The following is a 27,470-nucleotide window of genomic DNA, read 5'->3' as shown; positions in this document are numbered from 1 at the left end:
TGCCGGTTGGCGCCTTTTTCTGCGGACTTGGCCCCGGGCCCCGCCCCGGCCTAGTCAATGGCCCAGTCTCTGGCCCCGCCCCCGCCCCCGGCCCCCGGCCTAGCCAATGGCCCAGTCTCTGGCCCCGCCCCCGCCCCCGCCCCCGGCCTAGCCAATGGCTTAGCCTCTGGCCCCGCCCCCGGCCCCCGGCCTAGCCAATGGCCCAGTCTCTGGCCCCGCCCCCGCCCCCGCCCCCGGCCTAGCCAATGGCTTAGCCTCTGGCCCCGCCCCCGGCCCCCGGCCTAGCCAATGGCCCAGTCTCTGGCCCCGCCCCCGGCCTAGCCAATGGCCCAGTCTCTGGCCCCGCCCCCGCACCCGGCCTAGCCAATGGCCCAGTCTCTGGCCCCGCCCCCGCCCCCGGCCTAGCCAATGGCTTAGCCTCTGGCCCCGCCCCCGCCCCCGCCCCCGGCCTAGCCAATGGCCCAGCCTCTGGCCCCGCCCCCGCCCCCGCCCCCGGCCTAGCCAATGGCCCAGCCTCTGGCCCCGCCCCCGCCCCGGCCTAGCCAATGGCTTAGCCTCTGGCCCCGCCCCCGCCCCCGCCCCCGCCCCGGCCTAGCCAATGGCCCAGCCTCTGGCCCCGCCCCCGCCCCCGGCCCCCGCCCCTCGCCCCTTTGGGAGAGCCGCGGCGGGTCTAGCCCCAGGCCTTCTCCCGCAGCCCTTCTCGGGGTGTACGTGAGGCAGGAAGTGACGTAGCTCGCGGGGCCGTTCGGGAAGGCGGGGCCAGGCTATAAAGCGCGGCCCCGGGCGGCCCTCCTCTCAGAGCGTCAGCTTCGGCCGGAGGCGGCGTGCGGGCGGCGGGCGGAGGAGGCGCGCGTGTGAGTCGCGCGGCGGTTGGGAGCGGCGGGCGCCGCTTGCAGGGGCGGCGGGCGGGACGGGGCCGCGGGGACCCTCGCGCGGCGGGGCCGCCTGTCGGCGGAGCCCCTTCCCGGCCTGGCGGCGCCGCGTCCCCGTCGTGGGCGCCGTGTCGACGCGCGGGCGAGCACGTGGCCGCGCCGGGAAGCGATGGCGGCGGGGCGGGCGGCCCGGCGTGCGGGTGACCTTGAGCGCGGGGCTGCCGGGGTCGCGGCCGTGGTCCGCCTCTGCCCGCCCGGTAGCGGCGGCGGCAGCCCGGGCGCCGCGTGCCAGCCGGAGGCTCCGCCCTTTGCGGGTGGCGGCGTGACCTTGGCGCGGTCGCCACCTGCCGCCGCCGGAGCCCCGGGAGCCCCGCGCTTCTGGGCCGATCGCGGCTCCCGTGTCGGTCGGTTCTCTGTCGGGCGGCGGCGGCGGCGGGAGTTGGGCTGCGGGATGCGGGGCGGGGGGCCGACAGCCGCAGCCCTGCGGGGCCGGGGGCTTGAATCCGGGTCCGCCAGACACCCCGAGCCGCGGCCTCAGCCGTTTGTGCTGTGAGCTCGGGGCCCGTCCACGTGCAGCTGATGTGGCTGCCGGCGGCGGGCAGTGGAGGGGCACGAGGGGCGCCGGGGTCGCAGGTTCGGGCCCCGCCCCGCCGCGAGTTGGACCTGCCCGGCCTCCCCCACGCCCGTCCGGGCTGATAACGAACCAGCACGTCCAGCGAGCCCCGGCCCGGCCCGGACTGGCGGTGCAGGGGTCGAACCCGCGGCCCGGGCTGCGGTGCGGCCGGTGACAACGGCCTCCGTGGCCCTGCCAGGCGCAGAGGCAGAAAGGACCGGGGCCGCCTCTTCTTCCTTTTTTTAGTTTTAATATTTATTTAGTGTTGCCCTTGTTGTTTTTTATTGTTGTTGTTCTTGACGTCGTCGTTGTTGGACAGGACAGAGAGACATGGAGAGAGGAGGGGAGGACAGAGAGGGGGAGAGACAGACAGACACCTGCAGACCTGCTTCACCGCCCGGGAAGCGACTCCCCTGCAGGTGGGGAGCCGGGGGCTCGAACCGGGATCCTCACGCCGGTCCCTGCGCTTTGCGCCACGTGCGCTTAACCCGCTGCGCCACCCAACCGACTGCAGGAAAACTCTTTACTGCTTTAAGACCTTGAATCTATAAAGAAGGGAGGAAGAATAAGTTTTTTCTTTATTTCCTTTTGTTGCCCTTGTTGTTTTTTATTGTAGTTATTACTGTTGTCGTCGTTGTTGGATAGGACAGAGAGAAATGCAGGGAGGAGGGGAAGACAGACGGGGGGAGAGAAAGACAGACACCTGCAGACCTGCTTCACCGCCTGGGAAGCGACGCCCCTGCAGGTGGGGAGCCGGGGGCTCGAACCGGGGTCCTCCCGCCGGTCCCTGCGCTTCGCGCCACGTGCGCTTCACCCGCCGCGCCCCCGCCCGGCCCCCTGGGCCTCCGTTCTAAGTCGCTCTGGGCAGGCGGGGCGGGGGACGGACGGACGGACGGACGTTGGGACAGATGCAGGTGTGTCGGTGAGCTGTTCTCGTCCTCTGGTGCAGAGACTTAGTTCTCAGAGTGGGTGTCTGTGACTGAGGGGCTCAGCCATTTGCCAAGGCCCCCGCCAGCTAAACTTTGAAGATTTTCTGCGTTTAGAAATCTTGTTGCAACCCGGGCTTTGCCTAGTGACGTCCGTGACAGGCCAGAGCGGAGCCCCGGCGATGTTTATAAGTCCTGCGGTGAATCCCGCCCGCAGGCCTCCGCTGTTTGGGAGTAAGAGGCTCTGTACGGCTACGCATCACGCCCAGGCGGAGGGGGCCTTGCACTGAGGGCAGGGGAAGAGGCTGGAGGCACGAGCTGGGTCCTGCCTTGTTTTGAGGACAAGAAGAAAGTCGCAGGTCGCAGCGACAAGGACGAGGACGAGGACAAGGACGGGCGGCGGTGGCCGGTTTCTGTTTCTGGGCTGAAGTCGGCTTGTCAGTGGCTGACAGCTGGCTGGTCTGCGGACAGCAGGGAGTAGGGGCTTGGGCGTGTTGGACAGACAGACGCGGCTGAACGTGCATTTGGTACTCGGCCCCATGGACTAGTTCCAGACCCCTCGTCCTGAGCACCCACTTTGCTTAACACACGAGAGCAGAAAAGAGTTGAATAGAGATCAGCGTCACCGTGCGGAAAAGTAGGGGCAGGCCGGTCTGGCCGCAGCCCTGCGTGTGCCTTCAGTGTCCATTTCTTGCCGCCGGCGTGGGGCCTGCGTGCTTTCTGTCCGTCTCCCCGAGAGCACCGCTCAGCTCTGGCTTGCGGGGATTGGACCTGGGGCCCTTGGTGCCTCGGGCATGAAGGCTCTTGCGTAATCGTGCCTAAGTGTTCATTTTTAATAAGACATTGGATGGTTTTCCTAGTATCATGGAGAATATAAAAACAGGCAGGGTGAAATCTTGACACCACCCAGATAGAATCCCGGACTTTGGGCTGTGGCCGTTTAGTGCAGTTGCCTGTTGGTTAATTAGAGTGCTGGCATTACAGCTGACAGGAAGAAAGGTCGCTTGCCCTGCTTTCAGATCACACAGCGTCAGAACGGCTTTGGTGGGAAGAGACCCACAGTGAGCAGTCTCTTACACAGATCAGCTCATTGGCCACCTGAGGAATAATTGTCGCTGTAACAGAGTATTTCCTTCCTAGTGAAGAGGTCAGAGCAGGAGTTCCCTAAGTTACAGCCCTGTTTCCTCTCGCTTCCCACTACAGCGAGCCCTGTTCAGCTGGCAATGCTGGCGATGACGGTGCCGGTGTTGAACGTGGGGCTTTGGAGCTCCAGGCATGAGTCTCTTTGTCTACTTTTTTTACTCTCTACTTGACTTTTTTTTTTTTTGCACCTCCAGGGTTATTGCTGGGGCTCACGAATCCACTGCTCCTGGAGGCCATTTTTCCCCTTTTTTGTTGTTGCCATTGATGTTGTTGGGTGGGACAGAGAGGAATCTAGAGAGAGGAGAGAAAGACAGACACCTGCAGACCTGCTTCACCACCTGTGAAGCGACTCCCCTGCGGGTGGGGCGCCGGGGGCTCGAGCCGGGATCCTTATCTTGCAGAGAGACAGGAGTTGAGAGGAGACGGGGGTGGAGAGACACCTGCAGCCCTGCTTCAGCACCGGTGAAGCCGCAGAGGCGAGCAGGCTCTGGCTCACGCAGCAGGTGCTTAGACCGCCCGGCGGCCTCTGCCTCCACACGTCCACGCTGACCGAGTCTCCCTTTGTTGTGAGCATGCGTTCAAGTGTAGAGGAGCTCTGAGCGGCTTTTTCCTAGAAAAGGTGATTAAGACCCGTTCGGGCGGGGCCTTCCCGCTCTGGGCCTCGAGATGAGGCTTCCGCGGCTCTGGTGCTGGTCTGGTGATAAGCTCTGGGCCCCAGAAGGGGCAGATTATGCTTCTGAGAACATGATCTGTGCTGCCTGCCCATCGGCTCTGAGCTTCCAAGTTTAGGGATTACCAAAAAGCGCTGGTGGCCACGCAGGGCCTTCCTGAGGCCAGCTGAGATGGCTCGTCTTATCACTCGCGCACACGCGCACCTCGCACCTCGCTTTGGGCCGGGTGAGTGACTCGTGCTTAGTGTCCCTGTGGTGTAGGAGGCGCCTGGCAGTAGCTGACTGGTACAGTCAGCTGCCACTTTGGCTGCCATTAGCAAACGGGTTTTCGCTCAGCAGAAGGCTCCTACAGAGGTGGTGTTTAGCTTTTAAAAAAAGGTGAGAAATTAGGGGGGCCGGGCAGTATGTGACTAAGCTCACGTTTCCATGCTGGAGGACCTGGGTTCAAGTCCTCACTGCCCACCTGCAAGGAGAAGCTTCATGACTGGTGAAGTCGGCCTGCAGGTGTCTGTCCTCTACTTTCCTCACCCCCTCATTTTCTATCTATTCTACCAAATAAAATGTTAAAAATTATTTTTGAGATGTTATTCATTAGAAAGATAGGAAGAACCAGACACCATTGTGGTATTTAAATCTTTATTTACTGGATAGAGACAGGCACCCGCAGCCTGTTTCAGTACTTGCAAAGCTTTTCCCCTGCAGGTGGGGACCGGGGGCTCAAACCTGGGTCCTAACGTGTGCACTCAAACGGGTGTGCCACCACCTGGCTCCAAAAATGCACATATTATAAAAAGTTGAGAATTTCTTAAATTTCCAGAAATAACAGTTTCTGTAGTTGAGTAATCCATTGGATTTCATGTTTAGAATATCAGGGTTTGGTTTTGAACCAACCGTGAAACAGTTAGCCTTTTAATCTAAAATAGCTCTCTTTTCTTTTCTCTTGTTTCTTTGTCAGGCCCATGAGACCCAGGAGCTGTTGGTCTAGTCGGGGGGGGGGGGGTGTCACATCTTCTCTCTCTCTCTGTCATTAGTCACTTACTGGTCTCTGTAGCAGGCCGGCCCAGTCTTGTTCTGTTCCACTCAGTTGCTTGAACTTCCTCAAACTCACCCCCTGTGAATTCTGACTAGTTTTCTCCATGTTTCTAAGTAAACAAGAGAAGTCTCATGCCTACAGAAAAGTGAATAGTATGGTAATATATGGAATGATATGGTACATGTCCATGTGCCCTGTCCCTAGATGGACCAGTGTCTGGTGGTTGGGGTGGGGGTGAACCTGGGACTTTGGAACCTCGGGTGTAAGTCTCTTTCTAAGTGAAACGCTGTCTGGAAATGTGACCTCACGTTGATTCTGATTCCTAGGCTCTTCTGTGCGGTGACTGAGAATGATGGATCAAGCCCGCTCAGCCATCTCTAACTTGGTAAGATGCTGAAGTCGCCTTCTCCGTCACCAGTTCTCAGCGGTCTCTGTCTGCTACTCATTCACATTTGAAATGGTCGTCTCTGGCGCATAAGACTGACTTCCTTCCTTCCTTAATTTTTTCCCGGGCGCTGCTCAGCTCTGGCTCATGGTGGTGCAGGAGATTGAACCTGGGACTTTGAGTCCCTTCGCATAACCACTAAAGCCCCAAGACTGTCTTTAATAGAGTTAATTACGGAAAGTCTTGCAAGGAGTTGTGGGATATTTTTGACATGGGGACAGCCAAGTAGATAAGATGAACTAGAGAGAGAAACTTAGCGCCGGTGAAGATGAACACCAGTAGACGGTCGCAGAAACCCTGTGAAATAAAGACGCGTCTGCTCACACTCAGCCGCCATTGGCTCGAATGGGCGTAGGAGGAAAGTCGGGGTGGGGGCACGCCTGGCTGTGGGAACTCACGACTGTGGGCCAGGCCCGTCTTCATCCGCAGGGAAGCTTGTTCCTGAGAGGTGAAGCAGTGCTTCAGGTGTGCTGTCTGTCTTTACCTCTCCTTTCCCAAGTCCCCCAGCCCTCTCACTTTCTTTGCTCTATCAGATCAGTGAATCAGAGTGTGCGGTGGACTGGGGAGAGGGCTCAGTCTGTTAGAGCACAGGGCTTGTGAGCCCAGCGAGCGTAGCTCCGGTTCCTCGGCACCGCCTTAGGCTGGAGATGTGCAGCTAGCGGGGGGCAGCCGGCCCCACCCGTGGCCAGGGCCGAGTCATGCCCTGGCCGGCAGCAGGCAGCTCGCTCCTGGTGGTCACCCCCCCTTCTTTGCTAGAACTGAAAGACTGAGAGGGGAGAGAGACAGACACCTGTAGACTGCTTCACTGCTCATGAAGTATCTCCCCTGCAGGTGGAGAGTGGGGGCTCGAACCCTGGTCCTTGTGCACTCAGTCGGCTGTGCCGCCCGCCTCGCACCCATGCCCAAACTTCTTGTAGTGTTTCTGTTCCCTGTTCTCTTTCATGAACGTTTTCTTTCCTTTTGGAAACTTGCAGTTTGGCGGAGAACCATTGTCATACACCCGCTTCAGTCTGACTCGGCAAGCGGACGGCGATCACAGTCATGTGGAGATGAAGTTATCTGCCGACGAGGAGGAAGTCACGGAGAATCACACCCAGGGTCATCATGCCACTGTCGCAAAACCAAAACGATGGAACGGCTATATCTGCTATGGGACCATCGCTGTCATCATCTTTTTCTTGACTGGTGAGTAGCTGTTCAGAACTTGACTGTTGCAACCAGGCAGACGTTTTACAACATTTCTGTAGGCCTTTGAACTAGCCTCTTGGGAACAAAGAAACTTAAATGATTTCCGATCACTGTACGGATAGTTGACTGGGAATTGCACGTTTGTAAGAGGTAGTTTGTTATTGAGAGGGAGGGAGACATCTGCAGGTGGGTCTTTGCTCATTGTGCTGTGTGTGCTTAGCCAGGTGCGCCACCACCAGGCCCCAAAGTAGGACTGGTCTAAAATGGGGTTATTGCATAACTCAGCGGGTTGCAAAATGGATAAGGGCATGAGGTCCAGGTTTGGCCCCCAGCATCACGTGTATCAGTGATGTTCTGACTCTCTCCTCATCCATTAATAAGTAAATAAAACTTTAAAACTGAGAGTACTTGAGTGATTTTTAAATTTTTTTAATATTTATTTACTCGCTTTTGTTGCCCGTGTTTATTGTTGTAGTTATTATTGTTGTTATTGATGTCGTCGTTGTTGGATAGGACAGAGAGAAATGGAGAGAGGAGGGGAAGACAGAGAGGGGGAGAGAAAGACAGACACCTGCAGACCTGCTTCACCGCCTGTGAAGTGACTCCCCTGCAGGTGGGGAGCCGGGGGCTCGAACCAGGATCCTTATGCTGGTCCTTGTGCTTTGATGCTGCCTGCGCTTAACCCGCTGCGCTACCGCCCGACCCCCTGAATGATTTAAAGTACACATCACATTAAACTGATGTCCATTACTTGCTTTCCAACTGAAGATTTGATTGAAACCAGTGCTACAACAGTTACTTAGGGAGTCGATTTTAATGAGATCATCCTGTGAGTTCAGCTTTGGCCTTTTCCCCCGCAGGCTTTATGGTCGGCTATCTGGGCTACTGTAAACGTGCCGAGACGAAGGCTTCATGTGAGCCGCAGGTGGCAGCAACCACTCCAGACCCCAGCATCTCAGACTCGGATGACCTCTTGGAACCGCGAGCACCCTCGCGCCTGTTTTGGGGAGACCTCAGAGCAATGCTGTCGGATAAGCTGACAAAGACAGATTTTATCAAAGCGATCAAGTAAGCTTCTGGACCTCCCGTCTAAACAAGTATGGCTACTAGGCCCGGGAAACAGAAACGACGCAGTCTGGGGGAGAGGAGTTTCCCATAGTTATTAGCTAGAAAGTAAGGAGTGGGGCCAGGGGCGGCGCACCTTTCTGCACACACTTGTTACAGTGTGCAAGGACCCAGGTTCAAGCCCCAGTCCACCTGCAGGGGGAAAGCTTTGCAGGTGGTAAAAGCAGGGTTGCCCGTGTCTCTATCTCTCCACTACCCTCTCAGTTTCTTTCTATTTATTGGTTATCCAATAAATACACTAAAAGTAAAAAAAAGAAGGGTTGTGTGAGGACTCAACCAGGGAACTGTGAGATTTCCTAAGAAAAAGAGCCGCTTGGTTGTGTCCTCACTCCCCAGACCTTGTCTTGCAGCTTGTTTCTTGCTTCCTGTCTGGTTTTCCTGTCCCCCGACTCCATCTGGACCTTTGTTCTCTGGAGTGGGCTCGTGTCCCCAGCTTGTCTCCAGTACTGCTTGTTTCGGCTTCTCTTAGTGTAGCCTTAGCATTCTTGTTTTTCCCCCTTTCTTTCTCTCTCTCTCTCTCTTTTTTAATCAGAGCCCTGCTCAGCTCTGCTGACGGTGACGCAGGGGATTGGACCTGGGACTGTCTACCCCGCCCACCATAAGAATTCTTTTCTGGGGGCTGGGTGGTGGCTCACCTGGTTGAGTGCACATGTTACAATGCGCAAGGACCCAGGTTCAAGCCCCTGGTCCCCACCTGCAGGGGGAAAGCTTTGCAACTGGTGAAGCTGTGCTGCAGCTGTCTCTCTGTCTCTCTCCCTCTCTATCACCCCCCTCCCTCTCGATTTCTGGCTGTCTCTATCCAATAAATAAAGCTAATAAAAATAAAAAAAGAATTCTTTTCTGGGGGTCAGTGAATTAAAGCGCACATGGTGCAAAGTGCAAGGACTGCCGTGAGGATCCCAGTTCAAGCCCCCAGATCCCCACCTGTAGGGGAGTTGCTTCACAAGCACTGAAGCAGGTGTGCAGGTGTGTTGTCTGTCTTTCTTTCTCCGTCTCTGTCTTACCCTCCTCTCCATTTCTCTCTGTTCTATCCAACAGTGATGACATCCATAACAACAATAATAACCACAACAATGATAAAACAATAAGGGCAACAAAAGGGAAAAAAATAGCCTCCAGGAGCAGTGGATTCACCTAGCCCCAGCAATAACCCTGGAGGCAAAAAAAATTTTTTCTAGATTTTTTTTTTTATTTATTTATTAATGAGAAAGATAGGAGAGAAGGAACCAGACATCGCTGGCACATGTGCTGCCGGGGATTGAACTCAGGGCCTCAGGCCTGAAAGTCCAGTGCTTTATTTACTGCGCCACCTCCTGGACCACAGATTTTGACACTTTGACAGTTCTTAGGTATTTTTGTGTATACTGTAAGCCAGACACTATAAAGTACAAATATAACTACCACCACCCCCACTCCAAATAATTAGCACGTGTAGATTGCAGAGAGCCAGGGACCATGGGAGGTCAGAAAAAAGGACCAATTTTTCTTTCAGGGGGTTCAGAATGCTTCAGAGCAGATAAGGATTAAAGCTTCCTGTGTGTAGCCCACCAGAAGTGATGCCTCAGGGTCTTTGGAGCTGCTGTGAGGAGGGTGTTTCGTCGGGGCTGTGATAGCAGCCTGAGTTTTACACCTCGCTGAAGCCAAACTTCTGAGTTTGACTCTTTGCTCAGTCTAGAAGTTTGGGTTCCTAGTTCAGTGTTCAGCTATGAGGAATAGTGTAAACTGCATATTCAGTGTCTCAGAGTAAACTTGAGTTCATTTAACAGCTGCTTTCCCCCCCAGGGAGATGAATACACATGTTCCTGGGTTGGCTGGGTCTCAGAAGGATGAAGAACTTGCCGTTCTCCTCAGAGATCGCTTCCATACGTACAAACTCAGCGACGTCTGGCTCGATGAGCATTTTGTTAAGCTTCAGGTCAAAGGCAGGTATGTGGAAAGATGCTCAGCTTTTTGGTAGGAGAAATTATGTTCACGTGTGCTAACTATAGCAGAGTTAACAAGAAATAAGAACCAGATAGTAAGCATTACCAACACACTTCTAATCCTCATTGTAACTCGCTTTTCTGCAGCTCTCGGAACTCGGTGACCATACTGAATGCAGACAGTGACATGTCCCTTCTAGTCATGAACCCCGAGGGCTACGTGGCCTACAGTAAAGCTACGACAGTGACTGTAAGTGAAACAGACCTTCCCCTTCCCGAGGCCCTTCTCAGAAGGCGGGGCCTGGGGCCTGGCACCTAGTGGAGGACACGCTGCCCGTGTGTAGGGATCTGGGTTCGTGCCCTGGTCCCTGCAGTGTGAGTGTTGGGGTGCTGCTGCAGGGTATATTCTCTCTCTCTCCCTCCCTCCCTCCCTCCCTCTCAATTTCTGTTTCTAACACTAAAATGTCACATATGAACTGGCTCACGAAATGTAACTGCTGGTGAGATTTACGCGTTCTTTGTCCCCTCCCTCTCCACACCCCCATCCCCGCCCCCTGGCGTGAGGGCTGCTTTGTATTTGCACAATTTTCACTCCCTCAGACAGTGAGGGGAGACAGCATATAAAGGGAGATGTCTTGGTGCTGCCCGGCGGTGCTGGGCTGACTCCCAGGCCTTGCGCACAGTAAGACACTTGCCCCTTGGGTCCTACCACTGGGGCTTGCTGCCTGAACTGAGGCCACTGCTCCTGGGGCCGTCCCCTCCCCCCTTCTCTTCCTATTTGATTTGATAGGACAGAGAGAAATTGAGAGGAGAGGGTGAGAGACAGAAACCTACAGACCTGGTTCACCACTCCTGAAGGGATGTGGAGCCAGGGACTCCAGCCCAGGCCCCTGCATATGCTAACGTGTGCCTAACCGTATGCACTGCCACCCCGGCACGCCCCCACGCCCAGTCTTTGTTAAATTTATGATTAATAATGGAATATAAGATTATAATATTTCAGGGGTCGGCCGGTAGCGCAGCGGGTGAAGTGCACATGGCGCAAAGCACAAGGATCCCACTTCAAGCACCTGGCTCCCTACCTGCAGGGGAGTCACTTCACAAGCGGTGAAGCAGGTCTGCAGGTGTCTCTCTCCTCTGTCTTCCCCTCTTCTCCATTTCTCTCTGTCCTATCCAACAACGACAGCAATAACAATAATAATACACAACAATAAAACGGGCAACAAAAGGGAAAATAAACAAAATTTTAAAAAAAGAAACTATATTTAAAAGATCATATTTTTACCACACCAGAGTTCCATGTCCCTACCCTTCTGCCTCCCAGAGAGAACCACCAGAGTTCTCACAGTCTGTTTGCTGGCTTCTGTGTCGTTTACACACACACACACACACACACACACACACACACACACACACACACACACACACACACACACACACACACACACAGAGGTTCACGTGTATCTGCTTTTATCATCATCGCCTCCAGCTCCATTTTGTCCCAGAGGACACGGTATCATCTTGGTTACAGAGCTGTATCCCACGGAATATGCATCCCATAACTTCATCCAGTCATCTGCGGGTGGGCATGTAGGCTGCGTCCGCTCGCTGACTGTTGCAGACAGTTCAGCTGTGAACACAGGGTGCATGTGTTCCTTGCGGTTACGTAACTGTCCCGGGGGGCCTTAGTCTGTGAGTGTGTTGGGGGCTGGGGACAGAAGCCAGCGAACTTACGTCTTTACCCACCTGTCAGCTGATGGGCACAGGTCGCTTCCATCTCTGGTCATTATAGTGGTCACTAGTGAACGGGGGTGTGCGGGTATCTTTGAAGTTGTGTTTCTGTGGGCTCGTTAGATACCCAGAGGCAGGGTCTTCTAACCAGCTCTGACTCTCAAACCCTGACTTCTTTCTAGGACTTAGGTTCCTTTCTTCCTCTTCAGTTTTCATTCTTAGAAACAGAAAACCATTCTGTTACGGACTGGGGAGACGAAGACCCCTGCCTGAGGCTTGGAGGTCCCGATCCAACTCCCAGCACCACTGTCACCCAAAGCCGCTGGGGGCTCTGGGTTTCTGTTACAGACTGTTTCAGTACCATCGTGCCGACCACACCTTGCTTCTTTCTTCCAGGGTACACTGGTCCATGCTAACTTTGGCACTGAAAAAGACTTTGAGGATTTAGACACTTCTGTGAATGGATCTATAGTAATTGTTAGAGCAGGAAAAATCCCATTTGCTGAAAAGGTGAGTTATTAGACATCCTTACCAAGCCATTCTTTGGTCAACTGTCATTGCGAATTAGTTTACAGTCTGAACATTGAGTCTCGCCCTCACACCTGACAAAGTGATTTATTCCGATGCCCCACAAACCAAGGAAGGCCAGTCTTGCCCTCATACCTGACAGTGATTTATTCCGATGCCCCACAAACCAAGGAAGGCCCAGCCGTCTAGATTTACTGGCTGCTTCAGCCTCAGGCCTGCCATGAAAATGCAGTAAGAATTGTTACAGGAGTCCAGCTTTAAATGCGAAGAGATCAGCTACAGATGTTGATAAAACAGAACAGAGTCAAGTCTGAAGGACCAGAATGGGACATGTCAGAAGACTGGTTGTTTATTTACTTTACACATTGATTTTTTTCTTTACTTCATTTTATTATTGGATAGACGAAAAATTAAGAGGGAAAGGAGAGAAAGAGAGACAACTGCAGCCCTGCTTCACCACTCGTGAAGCTTCCCCCCTGCAGATGGGGACCGGGGGCTTGAACCTGGGTCCCCATGCATAGTAATGTGTGCACTCAACCAGGTGTGCCACCGCCTGGCCTGGGGGAGTAGTTCTTTTTCCACTGGCATGAGATCCAGAATGTTTCTTCGAGCGTTGTAGGCCTCCTCCGTCTTCCTTTGTGATGTTGCTGCGTGTTTCTTCAGGTCGCGAACGCTGGGAAGCTGGATGCGGCCGGTGTTTTGATCTACATGGACCATAGCAGGTTCCCCGTTGTCAATGCGGACCTCGCGCTCTTTGGACATGTAAGATCTGGTTCTGAGTAGTCGTTGCTGGATTCCACCTACATCAGCAACAGAACTGTCTTCCTAGTGCTAGAGGTAGACAGCATAATGGTTCTGCGAAGTGCCAGGTTCGGTCCACTGCACCACCATCAGCCAGAGCTGAGCAGGGGCTCTGGGAGAAAAGCAGAAGTCTGGGGTAGACTGAGTCTGCAGTCAGCAGGGTAATGACCAGTCGCTCCAGGATGCGGCTGTGAGTCGCTGCAGACGGGCTCTGACAGTCAGCGCCAGTTCTGAGGAACTGCTTGGGGTTTCGCAGTGCTGAGGAGAAGCCTGGGTCTTAGAGGAGATGCTCTAGCGAGTCCTCAGACCTGACTGCTTCTGCTCTGCTAGGCGCACCTGGGCACAGGGGACCCCTACACGCCTGGATTCCCTTCCTTCAATCACACTCAGTTCCCGCCCTCGCCGTCGTCGGGGTTGCCTGATCTTCCTGTGCAGACCATCTCCAGGTCCGACGCAGAAAAGCTCTTTGAGTAAGTTCTTTGAAAGCTGTTTTGCCAGGTTAGGCTTTGAGTTGAGCAGGACAGTCTTACAACAGCTGCCTCTTCACGTAGGGTGGGTGCATTTTAGGAAGAGACAGATAGGCTGGGTGGCTGCGCCCTGGCAGGGAGCCCGTGACCATGCACGGTGCTCAGTCCCTAGCTGGAGAGGCTTCACAGGTGGTAAAGCAGCCCTGCGGGCCTGCCTGTGTCCCTCCTTCCTGTGTCTGTGTTTCTGCCATGGAACAGGGAGACGGGTACATCGCGCAGGGACTGGGCCCCAGTGATAATAACCTTGGTGGCAATTTTTAAAAATAGTCAAAATTTTTCCTCCACAAAGTCTTTTTGTTTTGGTTTGGTTTTTTGTTTTTAACGTTTTAATGAGGGGAGAGCAGAGCCCACTAGTCTCTTCAGTGAGTCACTGAGACACTGTTTCTTGCTCGTTTCTTTGTCTCCTTTGTTTCGTATTGCCCTGGGGTTGGGCCCAGAGGCAAGTGCTTCCATCACTGAGGCCTAGCCTGGCGTGCACCTGCTGACTACCCAGAATCCGCAGCTCCGACTGGTCTGGAGGTGTGCGCCAGACAGGCAGTAAACTGGGAAGGAGCTCCTGGCTTTCCCCGAGGCCTGCACCGAAACACACGTGGTCACAGCTAGGGGTGGGTTTCACGTGCTCCCTTCACCTGGGTCTTCACGAGGCGCTGAGGAAACTGCGTGGCTGTCTCCTGCTCGTAGGCACATGGAAAGACAGTGTCCTTCGGCCTGGGGGACTGACGGCACGTGCAGGCTGCATTCTTCGCAGAGTAAGAAGGCAAAGCTCACCGTGAGCAACGTGCTGAAAGAGACGAGGATCTTTAACGTCTTTGGGGCCATCCGAGGCTTCGAGGAGCCAGGTAAAAGGCCTGTATTCCGTCTGTCTTGCTTCTGTCCGTGGCTTCCTGACCTCATGTGAACTGTCGAGGTGTCAGAAGACAGGAAGTGAAGCGCGGGGCAAGCGTCCAGACTGCCTCCAGTGACTCCGGGCCTGGGCCTGGGTGGCACACGGGGCAAAGCCGCTCACTCTCCAGCAGGCTGGGCCCCCGGCTCCCCGCCTGCAGGGGAGTCGCTGCACAGGTGATGAAGCAGGTCTGCAGGTGTCTGTCTTTCCCTCCTCTCTCAAGTTCTCTCCTATCCAACAACAGCAGCAATAACAGTGACAGACAAGGACAACAAAGTGGGAAAATGGCTTCGAGCAGGTGCCATAACGGGTGCCATAACCCTGGAGGCAAAAAAAGCAATGAGCTGTTTGTCCGCCCACGTTGGGGCCTGCGGAGCACATGCAGTCACCTCTCTGCTGAGCAGCCTGTCCTTCCTGAGCCAGGGTGGGGGTGGGGTACGCAGGAGAGGGCGGTCCCACAGCACTGCTGTTTGCACCCGGGACTCATGCTGACTGAGCTGTCTCTTAGTCCCTGGGTGTCAGTGTTCTCAGAAGGCGGAAAGATCCTAGAAAGTTAACTTGTCAGAGGTCACCATTGAGAAAGGCCAGAAGAGACAGCGTAATGGTTCTGCAAAAAAACAAAAACAAAAAACACTTTATGTGAGGCTCTGAAGTCCAGGCTCACTCGAGAACCACCATAAGCCAGGGCTGAGCAAGGCTCTGGTGTGCCTGTCTGTCTCTCCTAGTGCCAAGCAGCTTTCTGTTTAAGGGCCAGGTGATAAACACTGGCAACTCCTCGACTCTCATTGTAGTCCAGAAATAGCCACAGTGATAAGTGGTGGCGAGTGTTGTGGTTCTTATTCAGCTCCCCCAAGTTGTCGCTAGGTTTCATTGGTGATACAGAAAAATGTCGCAGTTCTTCTAACGAGATAGTGTTAGTCTGTCAATGTTTTATTCCTATAGTCCTGGCCAGACGGGAAGTAAAGCTTGTTCCGTTAGATACATTTACTTTCTACCCTGTTGTCAAGGTGCTTGCTAGGTGGTGTTTCTAGCAGCTTGGACTGCTTATCCGTCTTTTCTTTCTTTGAAGATCGCTACGTGGTGCTAGGAGCGCAGCGGGACTCCTTGGGCCTGGGAGCCGCAAAGGCCAGTGTGGGAACGGCTCTCCTGTCGGAACTTGCTCGGGTGTTCTCCCAGATGGTCTCCCAAGGTAGAGCACACCTTGCACCTTGTCACCCTGCACCTCACATGCTGAGCTCATGTTGCCTGTCAGCTCACAGCTCATGACAGACCCGGAAGAAGCCGTTGACCGGTCTCTGGAAATGGTCTTCAGAGGGGTTGGGTGTTTGAAGTGCTGGACTCTGAGCAGACCAGTTTTCGAAGCTTGTATTCTTGCTGTGTTTCCAAACGTCTGGTCTCAAGTAGTTGTAACACAGCAGGTGTGCAAGAGGCTACAGGCTCGTCAGGACCACGTGAGCCGGCCGGGCTGGGCAGTGCTCAGGCAGACACCGGACCACAGAGCCGCAGCGGGTGGCTTATCGCCTCTCTGCCCTTTGTTGAGACCTTTGCGGGTTTATTCCTGCCCCCTTGTTGGTTCTGTCATGGTGGTAATGAGAGACATTTGGAACCCACGATCTGAGTGAGGTCCTGACGATTAATTCTGAGTCAGTTGGCGTCTTGTCTTCCAGGGTTTAGGCCCAGCAGAAGCATCGTCTTTGCCAGCTGGAGTGCCGGTGACTTTGGAGCCGTTGGTGCGACCGAGTGGCTCGAGGTAACATCTGCATGTCATGCCCAGAATGCCGGCATGAGCCGCTGTCCTGACAGGCTTCTGTCCCTCCTGCTTCTATACACTTAGTCCTAATAGGACTTTGTGCGGCACATAGACCGGTACATTCTCTTGTTTCCCATTTCTAGGGATACCTTTCATCCTTGCATCTGAAGACCTTTACTTACATTAACCTGGATAAAGCTGTCCTCGGTGAGTAGCGGACGGTTTCTCCAGCGGTGCCCGCTCTGCAGAGCAGGTGTGGCGGCCTGAGAGCAGTAGCTCGCAGTGTGGTCTCTGACCAGTCTGGAAACACTGGCCCACCTGAGTGCTGGCCAACGTCCAGGTGACCATGAGCATCAAGGACTTAAGTTAGCTCAGGAGGAACAAAGCCACACCACGAAGAAGGGTGTTTCTTTTTATTTTTTTTAATATGTATTTATTATTGGATAGAGGCAAAGAGAAATTGAGGAGAGGGGGAGGGTGGAGAGATAGCATAATGGTTATGCAAAGAGACTCTCATGCCTGAGGCTCCAAAGTCCCAGGTTCAGTCCCCAGCACCACCATGAGCCAGAGCTGGGCAGTGCTGTGGTATGAGGAGAAGAAGAAAAATAAAAAGACAGCTGCAGCTGTGCTTCACCACTTGTGAAGCTTTCCCCCCATAGGTGGGGACCAAGGGCTTGAACCTGGGTCCTTGTACTTTGTGGTGTGTGCTCAACCAGGTGCATCACCACCCCTGAAGGGGTATTTCTAGAAGCACGTTCTGCTAGATTCCTCCACACGTCAGATTTCGGGTGCATCTGAAGACTCAGCCAGTTGCTGCAGGGAGATATGGCTGGGGGGGTGGTTAGACTCATGCGAAGCCTTTATCTGCTGCCACTTGTGCACTGTAACTAACACATTCCTCGCAGGGGCTAACCAGAAAGATGCAGACAAGAAAATCGAGAGGGCTAAAGGCTGCATATCTGAGAAGTGGAAGCTATGAGTCAGGTCAGGGCTGGCTCTCAGTGAAAGCGGCTTGCCAGCCACATGTCCCTCCGTTGTGCCGGAAAGGGACAACATCAAAGTGATCTCTTTGCAGGTACCAAGAACTTCAAGGTCTCTGCCAGCCCACTGCTGTACTCGCTTATTGAGAAGACTATGCAGAGTGTGAGTGCAACCGAGGGGAGGCGGGCGCTAGCGCAGCGGGTTAAGTGCAGGTGGTGCAAGGACTGGCGGAAAGATCCCGGTTTGAGCCCCCAGCTCCCCACCTGCAGGGGAGTCGCTTCACAAGTGAAGCATGTCTGCAGGTGTCTGTCTTTCTCCCCCTCTGTCTTCCCCTCCTCTCTCCATTTCTCTCTGTCCTATCCAACGGTATCAATAACAACAATAATAACTATAACAATAGAACAAGGGCAACAAAAGGAAATAAATTTTTAAAAAAATGAAGCCAAGACTTAGCCTAGATATATGTTTGCATAGAGACAGAAATAGAGTGGGGGGGAGTTGGGCGTTAGCGCAGCGGGTTAAGCGCAGGTGGCGCAAAGCGCAAGGATCAACATAAGGATCCCAGTTCGAGCCCCCAGCTCCCCACCTGCAGGGGAGTCGCTTCACAGGCGGTGAAGCAGGTCTGCAGGTGTCTGTCTTTCTCTCCCCCTCTCTGTCTTCCCCTCCTCTCTCCATTTCTCTCTGTCCTATCCAACAACAACGTCGTCAATAATAACTACAACAATAAAACGAGGACAACAAAAGGGAATAAATAAATATAAAAAAATAAAATAAATAAAAAAAAATAGAGTGGGAAGGGGAGAAACAGAAGGAGAAGCATGTACACGCGCACACACACACTCTCTCTCTCTCTCTATCTCTCTCTCTCTCACACACTGCTTCACTGAAGGCTGTTCTGCCTGGGCGGTGAGGTTTCAGGTTCAGTCCCCAGCAAACTAAGCTACACTTCGACCACCGAGGGATGTATGTGTCTGTCACAAAGTCTGTTGGTATTCACTGAATAGATAGGTTTGTGAATGAACATGGCTTTGAATGGGGGCGGGCTAGATTTCCCTAATGGGATTAAAGGACTTAGATTCGGGGTCAAAATTGGGGAAACAAGGGTAAGAGAAGTTGCTCTTTTCCTAAAGGAAATTACGGGTTGCTGTTGGCTTTGGAACAAGACTGCAGTGTATTGGCAGATCAGGCTATCAGTAATACAAAGTGTCCTTGTTGGGACAGGAAGCAGGGGCCCCGCGGTGGTGAGCCTGGTTAAGCACAGTGCTCAGTGCTAGGACCCGGGTTCGAGCCCCCAGCCCCCTACCTGCAGGGAGGAAGCTTAAGTTTCACAAGTGGTGGGACAAGTCTATAGGTATCTCTCTCTCCCTTTCTATCTCCCTTCCTCAATTTCTCTCTGTCCTGTCCAATAAAATGGGAGCAGTGGATTCACTCCAGTGACAACCCTGGAGGCAAAAAAGAAACAAGAAGCAGTGAGGTACAGCATGAAAGCTTTCAAGCTGTGCCCAGTCGCCTTTGACTTGTCCAAGGGAAGCTGGCTGGCCTCCTGCTCTGGGGAGGTCTCAGTGCTGCGCTGTCTTCTGTACTTTTCCTCCTTACGTCTGTCTAAAAACAGCATCGACCTGGAGTGACGAAGCCGGGGGGGGGGGGAGGGGGGTGACCAGGAAGAAACAGCCTTTTCCCCTCCTCGTAATTAAAAGGGCTAGTGAGACAAGAAGACAGTTGTAGTTGGAAAGACATAATACAGGACTGACTCATTTTTAAGACTTAATTTCTGGTGAGAAAAAAGTCCGGTCCTGATTGCAGGACCTCACACAGGCTGGTCTTAGTCTGAATGGCTCTTCCTCACACAGGCCAGCCTTACAGTCTGAACGGCTCTTCCTCACACAGGCCGGCCTTACAGTCTGAACGGCTCATCCTCACACAGGCCGGCCTTACAGTCTAAATGGCTCGTTTCTGACTTTGTAGGTGAAACACCCACGTTCAAGACTTCCGCTGTATCGGGACAGCAACTGGGTCAGCAAAGTGTAAGTTGGGGGATGAAGCCATGAGCCGGTAGGAAGGCAGAGCCTTAGGGTAACACGCAGGTGGGAAGGTGGCTGAACCCAGCATGAGGTCACAGTCAGACTCTGCACAGGGACAGGCTTGCTTGCTTTAATTACTGGGGGATTAATGGTTTCCATTCCACGGTGAATACAGTAGTTTGTACATGCATAACATTTCTCAGTTTTCCATATAACAATACAACCCCGACTAGGTCCTCTGTCATCCTTCTTGGACCTGTATTCTCCCCACCCACCCACTCCCACCCCAGAGTCTTTTACTTTGGTGCAATACGCCAATTCCAGTTCAGGTACTACTTGTGTTTTCCTTTCTGATCTTGTTTTTCAACTTCTGCCTGAGAGTGAGATCATCCCATATTCATCCTTCTGTTTCTGACTTATTTCACTTACAGTGATTTCTTCAAGCTCCATCTAAGATGGGCTGAAAACAGTGAAGTCACCATTTTTAGTAGCTGCGTAGTATTCCACTGTGTATATAGGCCACAACTTGCTCAGCCACTCATCTGTTGTTGGACACCTGGGTTGCTTCCAGGTTTTGGCTATTACACATTGTGCTGCCAAGAACATATGTGTACACAGATCTTTTTGGATGGATGTGTTGGCTTCCTTAGGATATATCCCCAGCAGGGGAATTGCAGGGTCATAGGGTAGGTCCATTTCTAGCCTTCTGAGAGTTCTCCAGACTGTTCTCCACCGAGGTTGGACCCATTGACATTCCCTCCAGCAGTGCAGGAGGGTTCCTTTGACCCCACACCCTCTCCAGCATTTGCTGCTGTTCCCTTTTCTGATGTGTGACATTCTCACAGGAGTGAAGTGGCGTCTCACTGTTGTCTCTATTTGCCTTTCTCTGACAGAGACTTGAGCATTTTCCATGTGTTTCTCGGCCTTTTGGGTCTCTGCTGTGAGGAACAGGCTTTCTGAAGACAGGTTCTTGCTTTCTTTGCAGAGAGAAACTTTCAATTGATAATGCCGCCTACCCTTTCCTGGCATATTCTGGGATCCCAGCAGTTTCTTTCAGTTTTTGTGAGGTAAGTCTGAAGAACTTTGAAAGTATTGCATTTCAGATCTTCTGAGTATTGAGATAGTTTCTTGAGTGTTGAATTGAAGAATCCACACATGTACTTGTGGGGGGGTTACCACTTTATAGCGCGGCCTTGACATTGCAGACAGTCCATGATGTACTAACACTTGGAAATGTTAATTTCTTTGTTGGGGAATTAATGTTTTACATTTGACAGTAAATACAATAGTTTATAGATGCATAATATTTCCCAGTTTTCCATATACTTTTCCCCCCCTTCCTGATTTTTATCTATATTTGAATAGAGACAAATTGAGAGAGGGAGACAGCCCTGCTTCACTGCAGCTGTGGTCCTTACTACGGGGGGTGGAGGTGTTAGCCTCGGGCTTGCTTTTTAAAAAATATTTATTTATTCCCTTTTGCACTTGTTTTATTGTTGTAGTTACTATTGTTGTTAATTGATGTCGTTGTTGTTAGATAGGACAGAGAGAAATGGAGAGAGGATGTCGTTGTTAGATAGGACAGAGAGAAATGGAGAGAGGAGGGGAAGACAGGGGGAGAGAAAGACAGACACCTGCAGACCTGCTTCACCACTTGTGAAATGACTCCCCTGCAGGTGGGGAGCCGGGAGCTCGAACCAGGATCCTCATGCTGGTCCCTGCACTTTGCGCCACCTGCGCTGAACCCGCTGTGCTACGGCCCGACTCCCGCTATTTTGGGCTGTATTTACCAGAGCCCTACTCAGCTCTGATTTGTGGTGGTGCCAGGGATTAAACCTGGGATCCTGAAGCCTCAGGTGTGAGAGGTTTTTTTTTTTTTTTACATAGCTACTATGATATCTCCCTTGCTCACTAGTCCCATTTTCTGTCAGAAGCACACTTCCTGTACACTCTCCCTTCCCTTGATTGATTGCTGTCTATCCTAGAGAAGACAGTGAAATGTGACCTTGAGGGCTTTGGCTGCACTTGGGGCGTAGTATTGTAGGGATACCAGAGGGTCTGGAGAAGATTAGTCATTCTGGGAGTGAGGAAGGATCAAAGAAGCTGCAAAGGCGGGGGTGTGTGGTGTGTGTGATGAGAGTCCAGAGCCCTGCTCAGCTCTGGCTGACTGTGGGGTTGAACATGGGGCCTCAGATTCAGGCAGGAGAGTCTGCAGAACCATTGTGCTGTCACTGCAGCCTAGAAGTGGTATCTTATTACAGCCAAAGATAGGAGATGGGAATTACTGTTACGTTGCTGAAACTTAAATGTGAGGCTTGCTCTTGTAAGCCACCTGGCCACGTTAACTCTCAGTACCCTACCTAGACACCTCATGGACTCTTGTAAGCCACCTGGCCACATTAACTCTCAGTACCCTGCCTAGACACCTCCATGGACTCTTGTAAGCCACCTGGCCACGTTAACTCTCAGTGCCCTACCTAGACACCTCCATGGACTCTTGTAAGCCACCTGGCCACGTTAACTCTCAGCGCCCTACCTAGACACCTCCATGGACTCTTGTAAGCCACCTGGCCATGTTAACTCTCAGTGCCCTACCTAGACACCTCCATGGACTCTTGTAAGCCACCTGGCCACATTAACTCTCAGCGCCCTACCTAGACACCTTCATGGACTCTGGTAAGCCACCTGGCCACATTAACTCTCAGTACCCTACCTAGACACCCCCATGGACTCTTGTAAGCCACCTGGCCACGTTAACTCTCAGTACCCTACCTAGACACCCCCATGGACTCTTGACCCTGACTTTATCTTCCAGGACACAGAGTACCCCTACCTAGACACCCCCATGGACAGCTTTGACCTGCTGATACAGCAGGTGCCTCTGCTGGACAACGTGACGCGGGCAGCAGCGGAAGTGGCCGGACAGCTTGTGGTCAAGCTTACTCACGATGTGGAACTGAGCCTGGATTATGAAGCCTATAATGGCAAGATCCTGGAGTTTGTGAGGGACATGAGCCAGTTCAGAGCAGACGTAAAGGTGAGCGTCAGCCTGTGACTGACTTTATAGGCCAGAAAGCCAGGACCCCGTTGTGCAGAGACAGCTGATCTGACAGCCACAGGGCTGCTCACAGCCAGTGCCTGGTGCCTGGTGCTGCCCTTAGAGCGAGCACCTGGAGACACCCTCAGAACTCGGCGTTGACAGTGGGCTCGCGTCTCTCCCTCAGGGTATGGGTCTCAGTCTGCAGTGGCTGTACTCTGCTCGAGGAGACTTCTTCCGGGCTACGTCCAAGCTAACCACAGACTACAAGAATGCTGAGCTGACGAACAGATTTGTCATGAGGGCCATCAATGACCGCATCATGAAGGTGAGTCGGGCTAGAGCAGGGCTCTGAAGCTGGCCGCCTTGCGTCTTTGCTGTTTCCTTAGAATCCACACAGATCTGGACTCTTCTTGGTAAGCTCCAAAGCCAGCAAGAAACAACTTGGTGGTGGTGTGAATATTTTTGGCTTTGAACAAGAGGCCAGCAGTGACTCGCAGCTGATCTTTTCCCAGTCCAACTCAGCTGCTTTTGCAGTCGAAATTTAAATCCATCTATGTGCTCTAATCAAAACCACAATGGGGATAGGGGAGTGGACAGGCCGGGCAGTGGCACTCCCGGCTGAGCGCACATGTCAACATAAGGACCCGGGCTGTGTGTGGCAGGGGAATCTTCATAAATGTTGAAGCAGGTCTCTCCCTCTCAGTGTCTCTGTCCTACCAGATCAAACAAGTAAATAGAGGGGCCGACAGGTCCTTTTATTCATTTTAACAAATGAAAGATAGCAGGAGAGGGAGAACCAGACGTCCCTCTGGCACACGTGGCTGCCGGGGACTGAACCTGGGACCTCGTGCCTGAGAGTCCTTCGCTTTACCCATTGTGTGAGCTCTCTTTAGTCTAACGCTCTCCCAGCTGAGCTGTGTCGGCAATTGTGTGAGCCCTCTTAAGCGCTTTGTTTTCCTAGGTGGAGTACAGCTTCCTCTCACCCTACGCATCTCCGCGAGAGTCGCCTTTCCGACACATCTTCTGGGGCTCTGGCTCCCACACTCTGGCGGCCTTGTTGGAGAACTTCAAGCTGCGTCAGAAGAACAGCAGCACTGTGGATGACACCATGCTAAAAGACCAGCTGGCACTGGCCACCTGGACGATTCAGGGGGCCGCCAACTCTCTGTCTGGTGACATCTGGGACATTGACAATGAGCTGTAGACGGGGAGCCCTTAGTTCCCACCAGGACCGCGGGGTGCTGTGGTGTTTAGACTGGTCTTGCTCCATTTTCTGTAGGGCTACAAAATTTGATGTCGTTAAGATTCTACCCAGTCATCTCTTGGTACTTCTAGATACAGCAGCAACTTTACTCCAGGGTAGTGCCTGCACTTTACGTTAAAGTTAACAACCACTTATGATTGCTTGTGATAGAAAGTCTCCTAAGTTCCGTAATATAACTGCCTCTTTCCTGTTTGTCATGAGAAGTCAGGCTAGTATTCACATCCTGAAGGCATGAATTGATATACTTGAGTAGGGTAAGGTGGTGGATTCTGGAGAAGGTCACAGAGCACCACAGTGTGATCCTCCACCTTCGTTAGATGGGAGGTCGAGATGCCAGGTTGTGGTGCTCTGTCCTCCTAGGGGGTGTCCTTCCTTCAGGATGTAGCTGGTGTCCACGTCCTTGAGGGACAGTGCTGATGAGAAGAGAGAGTTGGCATCACTTCCTTGCCGATGAGGGAGGGCCTTCAGTGGGAGAGGGAGACCAGAAGCCAAAGACTTAGGCTTGTTTTCTCCCCTTTGTCCCTTGATACACAGGATTTTGTTCAGTTTTTGTTGTTTCCAAAGTACTTTGAGAGTCAGTTACAAATGTTTAATTTCAGATTCAGTTTGTCAGACTTAACACACTGCCAAATTTTGGCCAAAGTGTTTTTTTTTTTTTTAAGCTTTCTATCATTTTGGCACTGAAATATTTATTGTTTATTTATCAGTGACAGAGTTCACTATAAATGGTGTTTTTTTTATAGAAGATAATTATCGGAAGCAGTGACTTCCATAATTATGACAGTTATACTGTCGTCTTTTTTTTAAATAAAAGCAGCATCTGCTAATAACCCAACAGATACTGGAAGTTTTGCATCAATGGCAGCGCCCTGAGGGTTCCAGAAAACAACCGCGAGCCAAGTGAGGTGAAACAGTTGAACTATCGGAGAACTGCATGTTGGGGTGTTAGCCCACCAAGTCAGACCTCTGTCCAGCCAGCTGGACGGAAGTGCAGTTCTGGGGGTAACGGAGAACCTGCGGTCCCTTTTACCAAGGGCGACTGGGTTCTGACTGCAAGGTTTCCAGTACTTTGTGACCAGCCTAACTCACATTATCGGGAGCAGCGCCTTCCATAGTGTCTAAGAACATGGTAGCTTTTGCCTACCACAGCGTCTGTATCGGAGACAGTGGTCTCCACGTCACACGAGGTGTACATGATTATCGGGGGCAGTGTCTCCCATAATCCTCTTCACGCCACGACATCTGCGCCTGAAGATCGTTAGTATCTAACACGTATTCTCAGCTCCTGGAGTGCTGGAGCTGTCTTTTTAGTTGCAGGAGCATTTTTGTGGTGATGACAGCATTAGGCAGGTTCAGCCGTTGTGAAGCAGGCGGCTTGCTTTCTTGGAGAATGCTTTGTCGCGTAGTTGCGTTCAGTCTGTTAGTAGGATAGTAGCACGCATACACTTGCTGTGGGCAGATGACTTGAACTCCTCCCCTTATCTGCATGTTTTCTCCTATAAACTTAAAGTTTTTACAAGCTGGAATCAGAACAGACCTTTGACTTAAAGCAGGGAAACGGCTGGGGGGCCGGGCCGTGGGGAGACATCTTGGCCTGTGCGTATGCAGGGTGGCCTGTGCTGCCAGCTGGGGCGGTGGCCACACGGGGCTGGGGGGCTTAGTGCCACTCAGCTCGGCTAAAGTGGGTCCAGAGTTCCCTCCTCACCGTGCGCTGACGTCACCGTCCCCCAGTTCACTCACAGGTGTGATGACCCTGTTGGCAAGTCCTACTCCAGATCCACTGCCCTGAAGACCCGTTGTCCTCTGTCTTAGCCCCTCAGGCCCTGCCTGCAGCTCCCTGCCGCATGTTCCCCTTCCCAGGTACCAGCTAGTTTGGGTCAGAGGGGCCCCACTTCCAGTTGACATTTGACCGCTTCTTTGTGTCTCTCCTGCTTTGGTAGCTCTTTATAATGCTGAGTGCTAGGCCCTTGGCTGGATGTGGCCTGTCGTCCATTTCCCTTCGGGGGTCCTGGCTGCATCCAGGCTCTGGTGATCGTGAATAAAGCCGAGTTAAACAATGTGTCTGTCTTCTCATCAGTCCTTTGGCAAGTACGGGTGCGCCTGCTGGTCTCTGTCCCCACCAACACCTGGTGGTGCTGTCCTTAGGGCTTCTGACTACTCTACCCCCCAGAAAATGTCACGAGAGAGGGAGAGACCAGAGTGCCCTGGGAGCCGAGTTCAGGCCTGGGCCGTCTGTCGCCTGCTCACTCCTCTCCCTGCACGGCACTTCACGTGAAGTCACAATTCCCAGGGACATGCTGATGTGTATCTGCCTGCCCAACGATCCAGTTCTTCAGTATCTGTTTACCTCCCCTTTGAAGAGAAAAAACCGGGTCGTTGGCACCAGGGATGGAACTCTTGGTTGCCCTGAGTTACAGTCAGTGCACAAGCCCGTTTTGAGCAAATGGCTTGCAGGTGTCTCTGTCTCCCTCTCTACTTCCCCCTTCCTCAACTTCTGTCTCTATCCAACAAAGATGAAAAAATCTGGTTAGGGGCCAGGTGGTGGCGCACCTGGCTAAGCACACACAGTCCAGTGCCCAAAGACCCAGGTTCAAGCTCCTGGTCTCCACCTACAGGGGAGAAGCTTCACAAGTGGTGAAGCAGGTATCTGTGTCTGTATACCCCACTCTGCTCAATTTCTCTGTCTATCCAATAATAAAAACAAGATTTAAATGAAGAGAGTGTCTTTAAAATTAAGGGGCTTGGGGGGAGCTGGGCAGTAGTGCAGCAGGTTAAGCACACATGGTGCAAAGCACAAGGACAGACGTAATCACAGGTGGTGAAGCAGGTCTGCAGGTATCTGTGTCTGTATACCCCACTCTGCTCAATTTCTCTGTCTATCCAATAATAAAAACAAGGTTTAAATGGAGAGAGTGTCTTTAAAATTAAGGGGCTTGGGGGGAGCTGGGCAGTAGTGCAGCAGGTTAAGCACACATGGTGCAAAGCACAAGGACAGACGTAATCACAGGCGGTGAAGCAGGTCTGCAGGCGTCTTCTCTTTCCCCCTCTGTCTCCCCCTTCTCCATTTCTCTGTCCTATCCAACAAGGAACAACAGCAACAATAATGACCACAACAAGGGCAACAAAAGGGAAAAAATGGCTTCCAGGAGCAGTGGACTCATGGTGCAGGCACTGAGCCCCAGCAATAACCCTGGAGGCAAAAAAATTTAAGGGACCTGGTGGTAGTGCAGCAGGTGTAAGTGCATGTTGCGCAGAGCACAGGGACCACTCTAAGGATCTTGGTTGAACCCCCGGCTCCCCACCTGTAGATGGGGTGCTTCACAAGTGGTGAGGCAGGTCTGCAGGTGTCCAACAACAGCAATAATGATGAATAAGGGCAACAAAACGGGGAAAAAGTAGCCTCCAGGAGCCGTGTATTCGACCAAGCTCCAGCAATAGATAGCCCTAGAGGCAGAATTAAAAAAAAAAAAAAATCAGGTTAATTTTTCCTTCAAACTTCGACTTAGAGCCATTATTTCATGAATTACAGCTCCTATGTATATACTTTTAAAATTGGCATCAATGGTTTCAGTCGACTGTAAAATCCAGTAGTTTGTACATGTGTTTTAACGTATGTACTTAATAGCCTTGCAGCATACAGTTTACAGAATTGAAGGGAAAACAGTTCTTAGCCATCAGTAAAATTAGGTAAACCAAGGTGAAGGAAATGAAACTGGATCCTTGTCTAATACCACACACATGAACTGTCTCAGTGTATTAAATCTTTGTATGAGGGCCGGGTGGGGGTGCACCCAGTTAAGGGCAAGGGACCCCGGGTTCCAGCCCCCACTCCACACCTGCAGGGTGTCTGCTGTACAAGCAAGTCTGCAGGTGTCTGTTTCTCCCTCTATGTCCTTGTCCTCTTTCAGTGTCTTAGCCAATAGGAATGGGGGGGGGGGGAGAGAACGGCCTGCTGGCAGTGGTGGGTTCAAGCCCCAGCAATGATCCTGGTGTCAATAAAAATGAA

The 27,470-nt window shown here is 52.6% G+C and overlaps 1 protein-coding gene across 1 annotated transcript; it reads left to right on the top strand.

The window, feature by feature from the left end:
* The first annotated feature begins 792 nt into the window (after positions 1 to 792).
* Positions 793 to 25,523, top strand: TFRC (transferrin receptor). Its single transcript, XM_060172200.1, has 19 exons — positions 793 to 854; positions 5,585 to 5,643; positions 6,678 to 6,888; positions 7,752 to 7,959; positions 9,799 to 9,942; positions 10,086 to 10,188; positions 12,066 to 12,179; positions 12,861 to 12,959; positions 13,329 to 13,468; positions 14,207 to 14,364; positions 15,478 to 15,597; positions 16,076 to 16,158; positions 16,302 to 16,365; positions 17,234 to 17,301; positions 19,105 to 19,163; positions 20,146 to 20,227; positions 21,976 to 22,197; positions 22,385 to 22,525; positions 23,162 to 25,523. The coding sequence occupies exons 2-19, from the start codon at positions 5,608 to 5,610 to the stop codon at positions 23,402 to 23,404; spliced, it is 2,295 nt and encodes a 764-aa protein (XP_060028183.1). The 5' UTR covers positions 793 to 854; positions 5,585 to 5,607; the 3' UTR covers positions 23,405 to 25,523.
* The last annotated feature ends 1,947 nt before the right edge of the window (positions 25,524 to 27,470 follow it).

The sequence above is a fragment of the Erinaceus europaeus genome, chromosome 14, assembly GCF_950295315.1.
Source record: "Erinaceus europaeus chromosome 14, mEriEur2.1, whole genome shotgun sequence".
NCBI classification, from domain to species: Eukaryota; Metazoa; Chordata; class Mammalia; order Eulipotyphla; family Erinaceidae; genus Erinaceus; species Erinaceus europaeus.
The sequence above is the reverse complement of the archived record's forward strand: the minus strand, read 5'-3'. Positions and strand labels throughout refer to the sequence as shown.

Coding starts and splice junctions, on each gene's coding strand:
- TFRC (XM_060172200.1), top strand. CDS start 5,608: ATGATGGATCAAGCCCGCTCAGCCATCTCTAACTTG. Junction 16,159..16,301: donor GTGCGACCGAGTGGCTCGAG/GTAACATCTGCA, acceptor TCCCATTTCTAG/GGATACCTTTCATCCTTGCA. Junction 22,198..22,384: donor AGTTCAGAGCAGACGTAAAG/GTGAGCGTCAGC, acceptor TCTCTCCCTCAG/GGTATGGGTCTCAGTCTGCA.